General features: G+C 41.0%; 1 protein-coding gene across 1 annotated transcript; it reads right to left on the reverse strand.

The window, feature by feature from the left end:
• Positions 1-2,391: 2,391 nt before the first annotated feature.
• LOC145088985 (uncharacterized) lies at positions 2,392-9,520 on the reverse strand. The gene is made up of 7 exons (XM_079027492.1): positions 9,171-9,520; positions 4,414-4,480; positions 4,015-4,363; positions 3,593-3,822; positions 3,420-3,505; positions 2,752-3,273; positions 2,392-2,653 (listed from the first exon to the last, which is right to left on the reverse strand). The coding sequence occupies exons 1-7, from the start codon at positions 9,518-9,520 to the stop codon at positions 2,392-2,394; spliced, it is 1,866 nt and encodes a 621-aa protein (XP_078883618.1).
• Between the last annotated feature and the right edge of the window lie 1,112 nt (positions 9,521-10,632).

A 10,632-nucleotide genomic window follows, 5' to 3' on the forward strand; every position in this document is an offset into this window, starting at 1 on the left:
AATAGGGTTTTGCATGCGCACATAGGAAAGTTCTTATGGCTAAAACCCAACAGATAGACCTTCCGGTCCTACCTGTATCGACCTTCCGTCCGTAACCTCCAGACCTTCCGGTCCATGTCATCTTGACCTTCCGGTCCATATCATCATGACCTTCTGGTCCTTATCATACATAACATACATAACACATATCATCATATAGCACATACATCTCATAGCATATAAGACCTTCTGGTCACAAATAGGTACCCTTCCAGGTACAGTATAGTGAGAATACTCACCTCAGGTGTCTCGGATAATCTCGCACATGAAAACACTAATCTAGCCCCCGCCTAATCACATAAACAGTACTAATGAATAAGTGCTCTCAAAGGCTAGATTAAATCCATTCCTACAATCCCACAGAAGGGTAAAAGACCATTTTACCCCTCCTTGACCTAAAAGTCAAAATGTTAACCAAAACCCTAAAAGTCAACGAAAGTCAACACGAGGCAGTACGCGGTGCGTACCTTCTCTGTACGCAGGGTGTACGCTGGCGATCCATAATCGGGGTCTTAACCCCTTACGCTGCGCGTACTGAGAGTTACGCCCAATGTAAGTCTCAGTTTCAGCCTTTTTTTGGATTTTGGTCTTAACCGGTTAAGACACTCATTCAACTTTTAGATCTGACTTTCCCTAAGCCTCTTATTCCATAAAATCAGAACCTTTAAGCCTTTGCATGGCTGTAAAGATCCCTAATCACTCTAACACCTTTCCTTCTTCCTCATAAAGTCTAGATCTCATGCATGGCTCAATATTCACGTCCAAGATTGGAGTTTTATGAACATACAACTCATATTACCCTGAAATATGGCAGATCTAGTCCAATTTACACCATTTGCTCATAAAGTCTCCACCTTGGGACCAAAAACCCTAAAAATTGGTCCAAGAAGCACAAAACAAAAATGCCAAGGAAAGCTTTGAGCTTTTTACCTCAGAAAGAAGCTCCAACCTCTGTAGAACTCGGATCTATTCTTGTCCACCAACTTCTAGCTCCTAAAATGGCCTCCTCTTCTCTTTCACCACCTTGAAATGGCACTTTGAAGCTTAGAGCACCAACACACAAGCTAGGAACGAAGGATAACTCTCTATTAGGGTTTCACTCTCTGAAATGGTGGCTGAGGATAAGACCTTAGCATTCCTTTTATAGTGCACAAGCCACAAATTAGGGTTTGCATCTGGGCCTGCTACGCCCAGCATAACCCTGGGTACGCCCAGTGTACCTAGGCGAGTCCCCGTCCAACTTAAGCGCATGAGTACGCGCAGCGTACTCTTCAGTACGCCCAACGCACTCATTTGCCTTAAAATTTCTTTTAAGGGTTTAACTTGACAACTTGGAAAAGGAGAAGGGTTTAAGAGATGCAGCTGGATTCGGGATGTTACAACAAGAGTTATTTTCACCAACTTTTATCCTCCACACCTCCCTTAGCTTCCTTCATTTCTCTACTTCAATGTTTCTCAAACTGTTGATGTTGCCGCCTTCTCCATTCTCACCGATGCAATCCAAGTCGATGTTTAACAACGATTCAATGGAACCAGAATCCTTGACTTTAAACCCTTCAAGCTCACACAACAATGGCATGGGATTGTATGGAAATATATTCACAAGATTTTCACACTCAACCACTTCAACAAGCAAGATTGTTTGAATTGTATCAACAATGCAATCTCTTTTGAAAATTCTAATTGAAAAGATTGTTTGAATTGTATCAACATAAAAACATATTTACCTCTTCCTTTAACAAGCAAGATGTTGCCGACTTATTCTTGGAATAAATACTTGTGATATTTGGAATTCCGCTGATTCTCAACTCCTTGAGTTGTGGTAGCACAATTATGTTGAAATTCTGGCACAAATCCAATAACTCTGGTAGCCCACTCAACAATAGAAGCTTCAACTTGGGGAATGTAATTGTCTCTTCTCCTCTATTTTTGGTATGTATGAGTTCTATCATAACCAGGCAATCAAAAACCTGAAGATGTTCAAGATTTGACTGAACTTTTACAACATTGAGTGTAAAAAGGTATCTCAACTCTGCACACTCTGAAACAACAAGGATTTTTAAATTGCAGAATGAAGAGGGCTGAGGATGCAGTGAAGACTTCACCTCAACATCTTCAAGATCATTAATACCATCCACACTTAAACACAGCACCACCGTTTTCTCAAACAACTCGTTAATTCTAGATCCTAGTAGTTCACCTTTTTGGGTTACCAACTTCAACGTGCTTTCGAAAGAGTGCTTTCTTGTTATGAAATCATAATCTTCGTTTAAAAAACCTCCCATCGAGACCTTGAATCATTCAAGATTCTTAAATGATAGATTCTTCCAATGAGCATCATTTTCAAAGAAGTCAAATTCCAGAAAGGTTTTTCCAACGTTCAACCACTTCATTGCAGTTATCACCTTTAAAGTTGATGGTCTCTCCATGATATTCAAAAGGGCATGCATAGAGCTCTTCAAGTTTGACCAAATTTTTAAAGACACCATTATCTATACGAAGGCCGCCACAACCTGTCACATCCAGCACCCTTAACTTCTTCAAATTTATGATTGTTGAAGGTAGAGATCTAATGCCAGATTTAGCAAAGCTGAGCACTTCCAAATTCGAGAGGCTTCCAATAGAAAAAAATCAAACATCAATGAGCATCTATGGAGACGAAGCACTCGAATGTTGGTGGAGAATTCAAGTGATGAGCACAGCAATGCATACTTCATATGATCATATGATATAACCTGAAGCTTTCCCATTTCTTTATAAAAGTTTCGAGGAAATCGTAGCGACTTATCTCCACGCATAAGTTTCAAAATCGATACATTTGGAAATTTGAGGTCACTAGGAAACTCAATCATACCCTTGCATCTTAATGAGATTCTTTTACAAGAGGCACTCACATCAATATTAGTTTCTGGCCACCTTGGCTTACTGCTACCATGGTTGACAATCGAAGCATGTTCCACTTTAGAAAAAATATCCAAAACAAAAGCACACACCAGATCATGCATCTTGACACACCCAGCAGCACCACTCCCGATCAACAAATTGGTATGTATCAGCCGCTCAATGCAAGTGTTCAGCTTGTATCTTGCTTCTCTTATAGTATTTATTCCCTTGAATAATTTTAAGCCCCATCCATACCTCAAAAGGTCCTCAGTAGGAATATTGAAGTCCTCCGGAAACAAACCACAAAGCCAAAAAGTAGCTCCAGTCACCTCGTCTAGGAGATTGTCATAGCTGGTTTTGAAAACAACAAGTGCAACTGTGTTAATGTCATGGTGTTGTAAACGAGAAAGTGCATTCTTCTATGTATCCTTGCTTTGACTTCTAAGAGTGCAGGCCATGGTTTTGATGGCAATGGGTAGACCGCAACACTTCCTTACAATTTCTTCTCCAATCTTATGGAAGTCAGGATCAACATCATCAGAAGGTTCCCAAAGTTGGACGAACAAGCTTTGTGCTTCTGCTTCTATTAAAAAAGCCCCACATTAAGAATGGAATCAGCCTTAACTCCCATTTCGATGCAAATAACTTGGTCCCGTGATGTAATCAATACCTTGAATTCGATGCCTTGATTTGGCAAACGGATTAAACCAATATCTTGCAAATCAACTTGCTTCCAAATATCATCCAGTATTACGAGGAACTTACTTTCACCTCCCTTTAATTTGGCCTTAAACCCTTGACGAAGTTCGTCAACTCTTACCTGCTTAGCTTGGTCCTTTAGCTGTATACCTAGGTAACTTGCTATAGATTCCTGAATAACATTGATGTCCGGATTTTCCCCTACAACAGCCATAATAAAATAACTGAACATTTTCTTTTCAACTACAGACTGCCTTAGCTTCTTCATCATAGTGGTCTTCCCCACTCCGCCCATCCCCCATAAGGCTACCATATGAGGTTTGTGGTTGGGTCCGAGTACTTTCAGTGCTTCTTTAAAAGTATGCACTCATGACTGGAAGTCATTGTGATCACCTGATGGTGTAGAGATGGATGTCATGGTGGAATCAAATCTTCCCAAAGGAATTTTCTCACCAGTCCATTTGATCAGAGAGAGTTGTGTTGTGATAGTATCTATCTCATTGATTATCTTGGAGGCTTTGCTTCCAAGTTTGTGCCTACTCTTGAAATCGAGATGACTGAGGTCTTCACTTGGAAAGTTTTCCACTTTTGCATTAATATTTTGTACTTTTTCCAACCAAGGGCTAACCTGGTCAGGCACCATAAGACGTATTCTTATGTTCCGGTCCAAGTGCTCTTTTTCGCCAGCTCTTGCAACATCCAAATAGTTCATTTTTTGGTATGCATCTCGACCACATATTTTCTGTAGGAAATCATGTAGCCCAGATACTGTTTAACAGGATCCATGAGAACCTGATCAATTTGTTTTATTATTTCAGTAGCGACATCCATTGCTGAAAATTCCCTCTTGTCGTAAAACCTACATACATGGTATAGTAGCCAACAAGATAACAAAGGGAATTCGAGGATAATCTATAATCAAGCCATTATATGCATCATAAACTCATTTCATCGAGTATGGTTGTATTAGCTTTGGCCCATCGACCAATAATGTAATTGTAACCTATAGAAAGTGTCGATCATAATCTACGACTAAAGTTTTGATAATTTTATAGAAAATGATGGTAATAGAAATTAACAAAATGGATTTTCAATATGGTCAACTTTTCAGGGATTATTTATTATGTTTTAAAAAGAAAATCCAAAAACATAAATGAAGTTTGAATGATTAAGTGAAGATTAATATTTAAAAGTTTTACACAGACGTAGTAGGTAAATGATAGATCCTAATACATTTCTTGAACTGATAATCAAACTATGATAATATTAAGATGATAATCCCGTTCATTCGAGAGGAATGGACTCTTCAAAGAAGAACAAAGTTCTTAACAATATAATTCTTAGCTTCCTAAACAATAACCTCAAAAGGGAAATAAATACGACACATGGTCCTAAAAACAGACTTGAGACAAAGATAGCGGTCCTACATAACCAGATAGAAACTCAAAAAGAGGACACTACCCCTAGACCCAAAACAGACAATCAAATAACTCTAATAAAGCAATTCAACTAAAAGCAATCAAGGCTGAGTTGGGGCTTATCGGTAAACAAGCAACAAATTGTGCCTCAACTCCTTTTTGGAATGCGAAACTATTTCTTTTAAACACAGTATATTTAAATATTTACTTATTATTTAAATATAAAGATAAACAAAAGATAAACATATGAAGTTGCAATAAGCTCAATCCACACTTGTCAATGTTTTTCAACGGCCATCATTCCAAACCAAAGTTTATTTTAAGTTGGTGACATTAGCTTTGGTTCTTTGATATTTACATTAAAACAAAGTTTATCCTAGTCATTATTTGCATTTGACATCTCTTTTGTCATCTAGGTTAAAATGAAAAAGAACCATGTTAATGACCATTACCATGTCTGAGTCTACCAGGAATGTTATCCGGATACAATATTTTCATAGTTTTAGTTGGGCAGATTTTCCAAAGTATTAACAAATAAAAAATGAAACTATAAATGTGATAGATTTTTCAGAGTAAAATGCATTATTATGAAATTGGAAATTGAAAATACAACTTTGTAATAGAGAAAAATAAAAATAAGATGCAGGTTATATTACATACATGAATGATACTGCGTTGCTATTTATTGCATTCAATTTGATGAGATTAAACTAACCTTTAATCTACAAAGATCGATTAGATCTTGAACAAGTATATAAACATAAAACAGTATGAACGCAATAATAAGAACAAGTCAAGATGAAATCAAACGTGTCAAATGATTAAACAAAATCCTCAGAAGAGCTCTATTAGGAACATCAACTGTAGAGGATTGGAAGGTTACAAGAACGATTAAAGAAACCTGTTATCGTCTAGATGAATTGCTATTTTGTAGATCTCTGAAAACGTTAACCTAATATGCATGCAAGCGTAAACTTATATACAAAACATAAAAGGTTCTCGGTTGGACAGGCCCAAACCGGAATACAAAATAACTTATGCTATCGAGCCCAAAAGACGCAATCTTCAAAATAATCTTCAACCCAACAATCTCCCCCTTTGCATCAATTTGGAGCGAGACCTTCACTAGTTACTTGGGCCAGCAGCTGAAGCAGGTACCTTCTTCTTCACGGTGCTAAACAGACATTTGGTGATGGAGAGAATGGTCTGTCTAAACCGAATGTACCAATTAATCATATCTTCGAAGTACTTGATGTCATCAGCCATGTTCTCTTTACACCGTTTGATAATGAATAACACATGCTCCAAACAAGTTATGGTGTAAAGGTGCTTGTCAGCTAAAGCGAAGAGACATTTCTGTCCTTCCGCTCTAGTGAACATAACCGAGTTGCCTCTCGGGTCGATCTTGCCCAATTGCATTTGGTTGAGATCACTGGCCGATCCCACAGGAGCAATCTTTGGTTTCTTCTTGAAGACTGTGGCGACCTCCTGATCCATTAGGGCAACCTCCATGATGTAGCAGGCTAACATCCTTTTGACATGGTCTAGAATGGGACCATATTCGGCTTCATTAGTCAAAAGGATATTATACAGGACAATCCAATCATGAGGATTTAGATTCGGTAGATCTGCCAGGGAGATAATATGAGCAGTTCTTGCAGATCCCCGAATCAACTTGAACCGAACGTTTATGAAACGACCTTCGGTATAAGGTTTCAGCACCCGAACATTTACAATCTTCTGGGCGCTCCAAGTGAGGTATTGAGGACAAGCAGCCGCCAGATAGAAGTCAATGAGCTCCCTGTCAAGCTCAGCATTTGGGTGAGGGACTTCAAAGATGTTTGAGAAGACGTGGAAGATGAACGCCTTTCGAGTCAACGGCATATCGAACTGCGAATCGACAGAGTTGTTGCAGTCGAACGAGATAACCGGCTCGAGCCATAAAATGCTAGGAGTTTCTATGGCCTCTTTAATCAAACGTTCCCTGGTCCAGGCAGGGAAGAGAGTCTTCCAACTCTCAAGGAGATCGTGGGCTTCCTTTTGTTTGCGTTCAGCTTCTTCAGCCTCTCGCGCCACACGACTGGCATCATCGTCAACCTTGCGACTGTTCTTTCTTTTTAAAATGTCAGCAATGGTCTCCTTGTCTCCTTCTTCATCTTCTTCCCCAGCTAAGTTTTTGCTTTTGTTCTTCACACCCGAGCCTAAAGCTTGACCAGTCGGAGATGGTTCGGTCGTGTGAGTAGCTTTGGAGGAAGGAGGCGGTTTCGATCCTGTCTTCTCATCTCCCCCTTGTTTCGGAATGGACACGAAACTCGGTAGCCCTTCGACTTTGTTGAGAAGATCGATGGCCGGAGAGAGTTTTTCAGCGAGGGAACGCCTCACCGAAAAGTTTAGAATGGGATCATGTGCTTCCAGGATGTTGGATATTGCGGCGTGGACATCCGAAACACACGTTTTGGTCACCTCCCTTTCGGATCGAAGATCTTCCAGTTGTTGTTGGGAGTTGGAGAGTTTTGTGCTCTTGACCTTGAGGGTGGTTGTTTTGCTCGCCAGATCGTCCATCAACGAATGCTCGGTTGCAAGATCCTCTTGTAGCTTGGCGAGGCGAGCATCGATGGAGGCACGAAGTGTCGAGTTGTCGTCGCTTAGGTTTTGGCGAAGAGTAGCGAACGAAGTCAACTCCGATGAGACAAAGTTGGCCAATTGCTGAACAATTGGTTCCAAAGATGTCTTGGTGGCATGGGCGCTTTCCTGCAAGGACTTCAGCAGGTCAGAAGCATCAGAGAATAGTTTATCGACTTTTGCGGTCGCCGCCTCACAGGCTCTAGTGGAGGCATCAATCGCAGCAGTTGCTGAGGCCACCGAATCATGTTGAGCCCTGGAGAAGGTATCAACAATTTTCTGAAGGGCAGCTTCAGAAAGAGAGGACTGCTGGTTGGAAGAGGAGGCGAGAAGTAGGTCAATCTTCTCGTTAAGCTCTTTGAGATGCTTCTTTGTCACTGGAGCATCATCCTCCTCATCACTCTGAACTTGAAACGGACTATAGTAGACCGAATCAAAGATCATGTGTTCACCACCAAGATAAGGGTTTTCACCATCAGAGGCATTTTCAGGAGATGAAGGGGGGGGGGGGAAGTTGGGGGTGTTGTGGGTTTGGTAGGATCAGGTTGAGTGGGTGTTGGTATAGTTTTGGGTAGTGGTTGAGTATGGGTAGTTTCGGTTGCATGGGTTTCGGTTTGTGGTGGTTCGGTTACGTGAGGTGATTCGGTTGCAGTGATAAAGATTGGTGGAGGTGAAGGAACTGGGGAATTGGGAAGTTCCATCTCTGGGGTAGGGGACCGAGGTGGTGTGTTGCCTCGTTGAGGAGATTCGTCTCCTTGAGAGCCGTCAAAACCCGAAATCTCACCCTCAGAGTCACTCGAAGAAGAGGGAATTACAAGCTTTCGCTTTTGTTAAGTCTTCCTCCTCTTCGGCTGTGGGGATTGTGCAGCCTTCGGTTGTTTCCTCTTTTTAGGAGAAGGTCCCTTTGGAGCTTTGGACGTTTGCTTCCCTTTTTCTGCCTTTTTGCCCCTGCTCACCGGTTTGTTTGCATCGTGAATCGACCTGAGCATATCCGGTGTCAGTTCCCTTGGACCAGATGGCCTAAGCTCCTTGATCTTCCGAATCAACCTGCTGTCAGATGGCACGTCGCCATACATTGACTCCGGGATGGAGCCAATGAAGGAAAATTTCAATGCATCGGAGACGATGATCTTCTTGGTATGGAACGTACCGATAGAAGACATCGATGCACCGTCAGCAGTAGGAACATCAAATTTATCCATTGTCCATCGTGTAATCAAGATCCAGAACCGGGCCAACAACACCTCAGAGTGTCGGGATGATGAGGAGAGGCTCTGAATAAGCTGTTGCCATAGGACAAACCCATAGTCCAGGTTAATCCTGTTGTAAACCTCGTACATTATTGTTAGGAAGAGACGACTTGCACCGTCGGATCTTGAGCTCCTTTCCGACAAGCCCTTGAAAAGGACTGTAAATCGGCCATTCCACTGTGGCGGCAGGCAAGACTTCTTAAACTTAGCGACAGAGGTGAGAACCTCTGTGTATCCCATGTTGTAAAACATGTTATACAGATGACCAATCTGAATTGTCTCCGGATGAACTCGTGAAGGGTCAACAGCAAACCCTAGCAAGTGACAGAAGCGTTGGCGAGAGACTGAGGTCTTGTGTTTTGCAATCTCGAAAAACACCCGGTCGACGGCCTTGTCGTAGTATGCAGTCGCGTAAACCTGCGATAGGGCCACCATTGGCACAGATTCAATTCTGGAGAGAGCCGGAACAAGTTGGGAATACTTCAAACATTCTATGACCGGCGACATATAGGAGTCGTACGCCAGTGGATTAAGATCAATGACCAGACATTGTTGTGGGCGAATGGGAAGGATCTGTGAGGTAGCATGAACGGAAGAGGAATCAGCCATTTTTGCAGGTATGAAGAAGATGATGAACAGGAAACTGTTTGGGAGTATTTGCGCTTTGGAAATTTTGAAGGCGGTAAAGAGGTAAAAGGTGGTGTAGAGGGCTATTTATAGTGGGTGATAGGAGAGAGAAAAATCGTTTCAAATCTCTTATGGAAATTTGAACCGGGTTGTTGAGTGACAGATGGATGACAGTTGAGGCATGCGATGATCACGTAGGAGAGAGAGTGTCAGGTTCCTAGGATCACGCCGCCCAACAAGTGTCGTTTCAGAGAGAAAAGCCGTTACTATTTCCACACGCGCATTTAATGCCACAGGTCAAGAGAGACCCTAGGGGTTTAGAGTGGATTCTCGTTAAATTACGATCAAACATTTATTAAGAAATGTTGAAAGGCTTCTTTTAATTAGGCTAAATAAGGGTGGCTTGGAAAAATATAAAATCTCAGAAGAAAATTAAAAAAAAACTGGATCCCAAGGGAAGAAATGTTATGGTGTTTAACAATTTCATAGGAATCACACAAAATAGAATTTGAGATTTTAGTAGGGTACATTCGTCAATCCTTTAGTGAAAACTTGAGCAACTTAATTGTTCACCATCAATTCATTAGGTATTGAATTTTGGGTTTCACTCAGCTCGTAGTGACACGAGACTAAGATCATAAACACAGATGTTGTGTAACCATAAACCTCAGCGGTCATTTCTGAGAGTCTCAAGGGTTACTATGATGGAACGAGTGTAGTGGAGAAGAAAAATGGAGATGGTGTAAGAGAACGTAGTACCTCTGCTGCGAAAATAAGGACCAAGCAGGAAACTCTTAACTCATGTGAGAAAAGAGTGAGGTAGCTCACGATTAGAATAAATGAGTTAGCCTTATTGGGAAGACAAGGTTTGTGTATACCAGGTCATGAAGGCCATTATTCAAAATCTTATGAGGCTTGAGACACATACAGCAGCATGCTTCTATGGACACTTAAGTATTCATCAAATTTATCCCCATAAACGAACACGAACACACAAGAAATTAAAAAATATTTTTGGAGTTTTTTAGATTAAAAAAAAATAAGTAAGACGAAAAGAAAAAAAATAAAAAAAAATGAAAAACCGAACCCGAACG

This window comes from Lactuca serriola, chromosome 2, assembly GCF_051521515.1.
Source record: "Lactuca serriola cultivar US96UC23 chromosome 2, Lser_US96UC23_V15, whole genome shotgun sequence".
NCBI lineage: Eukaryota > Viridiplantae > Streptophyta > Magnoliopsida > Asterales > Asteraceae > Lactuca > Lactuca serriola.

Bases quoted from the DNA above. Each gene is read 5' to 3' on its own strand.
- LOC145088985 (XM_079027492.1), bottom strand. From the start codon at position 9,520: ATGGCTGATTCCTCTTCCGTTCATGCTACCTCACAGATCCTTCCCATT. The intron at 3,823-4,014 runs GTGATCACAATG...TGGCTGTTGTAG, and splicing joins ATCCATCTCTACACCATCAG to GGGAAAATCCGGACATCAAT. The intron at 2,654-2,751 runs GTATGCATTGCT...TTCTATTGGAAG, and splicing joins ATATCATATGATCATATGAA to CCTCTCGAATTTGGAAGTGC.